The sequence below is a fragment of the Conger conger genome, chromosome 5, assembly GCF_963514075.1.
Source record: "Conger conger chromosome 5, fConCon1.1, whole genome shotgun sequence".
Lineage (NCBI taxonomy): Eukaryota > Metazoa > Chordata > Actinopteri > Anguilliformes > Congridae > Conger > Conger conger.
In genome coordinates, this window is record NC_083764.1 from 66574066 (window position 1) to 66576790 (window position 2725).

A 2725-nucleotide genomic window follows, 5' to 3' on the forward strand; every position below is an offset into this window, starting at 1 on the left:
AATAGATTTATTGTTTGTGCTATTTATTGTGATAATGAGTTTTACCATATGAAACCGCAATCTGATTCACAGGAACCCTCATAATTGTGCCGAACAGAAAGCTGAAACAGTGTTGATCAACCCTCGGGAAGCCAAACTGAGCCATTGTTACTGAAACCATGTAGAAACAAGCGAAACAATCCCAAACGACATGTTTTAGTATTTTACTAATATTCTTGTTTTTCTGGGAAATGGTGAACGGAACGGTGGCGCAGCAATCCTGCATTTCCCTAAGGGGGCGGGGGCATTCCCAGAATTAACGCCGAGGAGGGATCAGACATAAATAGTTGGCATTGGCGAGTATCGCGTTAAGAAGAGGACCGTAAGCTGCAGACATCCCTGAAACTCCCGAACAAGAGAAGTTTAACTTTACAAAAAATGTCGTTGAGGATGCTTTGGATGTTTGTCCTTCCAGCAGGTAATATCAAATTGTATTCTATGAAATAGAGCCTCGAGGAGCCTATATCGGTATTAAATAATAAATTCTAATACTTCTGAACTATGTGACACTTTTAGAGTGCTTTTTGCTCACCGCTTTATTTTTTTATTTTTCATTTAGCGTATTGTTTGGATGTCTACCTGGAGACAAAGGAGGTGACAGCTGAAATCGGCCGCAAGCTCGTGCTGAAGTGCGGCGTTTTGGACCCCTGTGAGGAACTCGGATTCCGGTGGGGACCGAAGGGGGACCGGCCGTTCCCGAATTACTTCGAGCGCAATTTGTCACGAACGCAATCGGAACTCACCATTGACCCTGTGACGACTGATCACAAAGGCAAGATCGAGTGCAAAGTATTCTGCAAAGGAAAACTGTCCAACAACAAAGTCGCACAAGTAAAGGTGTATTGTAAGTTGTACTTATTTATGTACCATTCATGATCATTATTGTTATTATTATTATTATTATTATTATTATTATTATTATTATCATCATTAGCAGTAGGCCTAGTAGTAGTAGGCTATGTTACAAAATATTACTAGATTAATATCTAAGGTCAAACAGTAGGCTATCGGCCGATTACAAATATAAGCTTTTTAAAAATGCACTGGCTAAATTTACATGTCGCAGATTTTGAAATTGTTCTGATGATTTTCAGCTTTCCCCGCGGACCCCGTGGTGTCAGGGAACGACCGCTTGCGTTACGGCGAGCAGAGCGACCTCACCTGCCTGGTGCGGGGCCTCTATCTCGGGGACAAATTGAAGATTGAGTGGCTTCAGGGCAAAGAAGTTCTGAAGGTTGAGAGCGAATTTCCCGAGGAAGACGCAGCGCCGGCGCTCTCCTCCGTCTACTCCTACACTCCCAGACTAGGGGACGGAAAGACGAACATCACGTGCAGAGCCAGCGTCCCTGTCAACCAGCAAACCAGGCACACCACGGCCAATCTGACCGTGCACTGTGAGTGAGCGCTGCATTTTCAATGTTGATTTTCTTCTTCTTCTTCTTCTTCTTCTTCTTCTGTCTTTGCCTGAGTGGGCACATGGACAGCGTAGAGTGTAGAGTGTGAGGATATAACATTCATGCACGCAGTGTGTCGGCATGGCCATTCAGTAGCATTCAGGCTTCTCAAACACAGCAACCCAACATCATGCTGATGATATTTGCAATGAAATTCTGTGACACAGCAGGCAGATGCAGTTTAATGGTACTCTTGGGCAATATACAATATACAATATTGCAGGAGTTATAGCTGCAAGGTCTCGCTCAGCTGTGGAAGCACCTTCTTATAACCACGTGACTGTAGACAATTGCAATGTATTTGGACAGTGCGACAATTTCTGTTCTTCCAGCACTGTACTCCAGCACAGACATTTTAAGTGCAGAGGGTCACCTTGAATTTGAGAGTATTTGTATCCACATTGGACGATCCATGTGGGAATTACATCCCTCTTTATACATAGTCCTCCAAGTTTAGGGGACCAAACGTTATTCCACATTTGGCTTCTCAGCTGTTTCTGATTAGTCAGGTGTATTCAATCATTTCCTGAGTACAGGTATAAGAAAGCTTTTCGGATCTAGTCTTGATTCTAGGCTTTTGATTGGCTTTGGAGTTTGTTATTGCTGTTTGTCAACATGAGGACCAGATTTGTGAAAGGCGTGAGGCTGATAAATAACAACAACAAAACAACAGTCAGAGACACAGGCCACTGCACTGGTGTATGTTTGGGACCATCGCCTTGCTGTGGGATGAAGCCTCCAATGAGTGTGAAGGAATGTGATTGAACTTTGCCGCACACTTTGCTCTCGCCATCACTCGGATAAAAGTCAATCTTGGACCCTTTTCCTGTACTCTGTAGGCTTTTTAGGTAGCACGTAGCAAACCGTAACCTGGCCATACTCCTTATGCAGCTGACTAGTGTTTTGCATCTTGGAGTGTAGCCTCTGTAGATCTGTGTGCCTCTGAAGTCTTCTGCTGAGACAAACATATCTACAGAGGCCTGCCAGCCCCTTCGCAATGACTGAGCTCACCAGTGCCCTCTTTCTTCTTAGTGATGTGTCAAACTGCTTTTTTGGGTGAGCCTACTGTTTGACCTACGTCTCAAACAGTTCTTTCTCAGCCTCATAATGGCTTCCTTGACGCAACTCTGGTCCTCATGTTGACGAATGGCAACACACACTCCAAAATCCTAGAATCAAGAATAGATACTGAAAACCCTCCCTTATACCTGCATTAAGGAAGTGATTGAATA

General features: G+C 44.0%; 1 protein-coding gene across 1 annotated transcript in view; it reads left to right on the plus strand.

Moving 5' to 3' along the window:
* Positions 1-278: 278 nt before the first annotated feature.
* Positions 279-2725, plus strand: part of LOC133129002 (vascular cell adhesion protein 1-like) — an 11492-nt gene continuing 9045 nt past the window's right edge. Inside the window, exons 1-3 of the mRNA XM_061242806.1 lie at positions 279-457; positions 599-883; positions 1134-1433. Coding sequence (XP_061098790.1) covers positions 418-457; positions 599-883; positions 1134-1433 — 625 coding nt within the window. The 5' untranslated portion in view covers positions 279-417. The remainder of the gene's footprint in view (positions 458-598; positions 884-1133; positions 1434-2725) is intronic.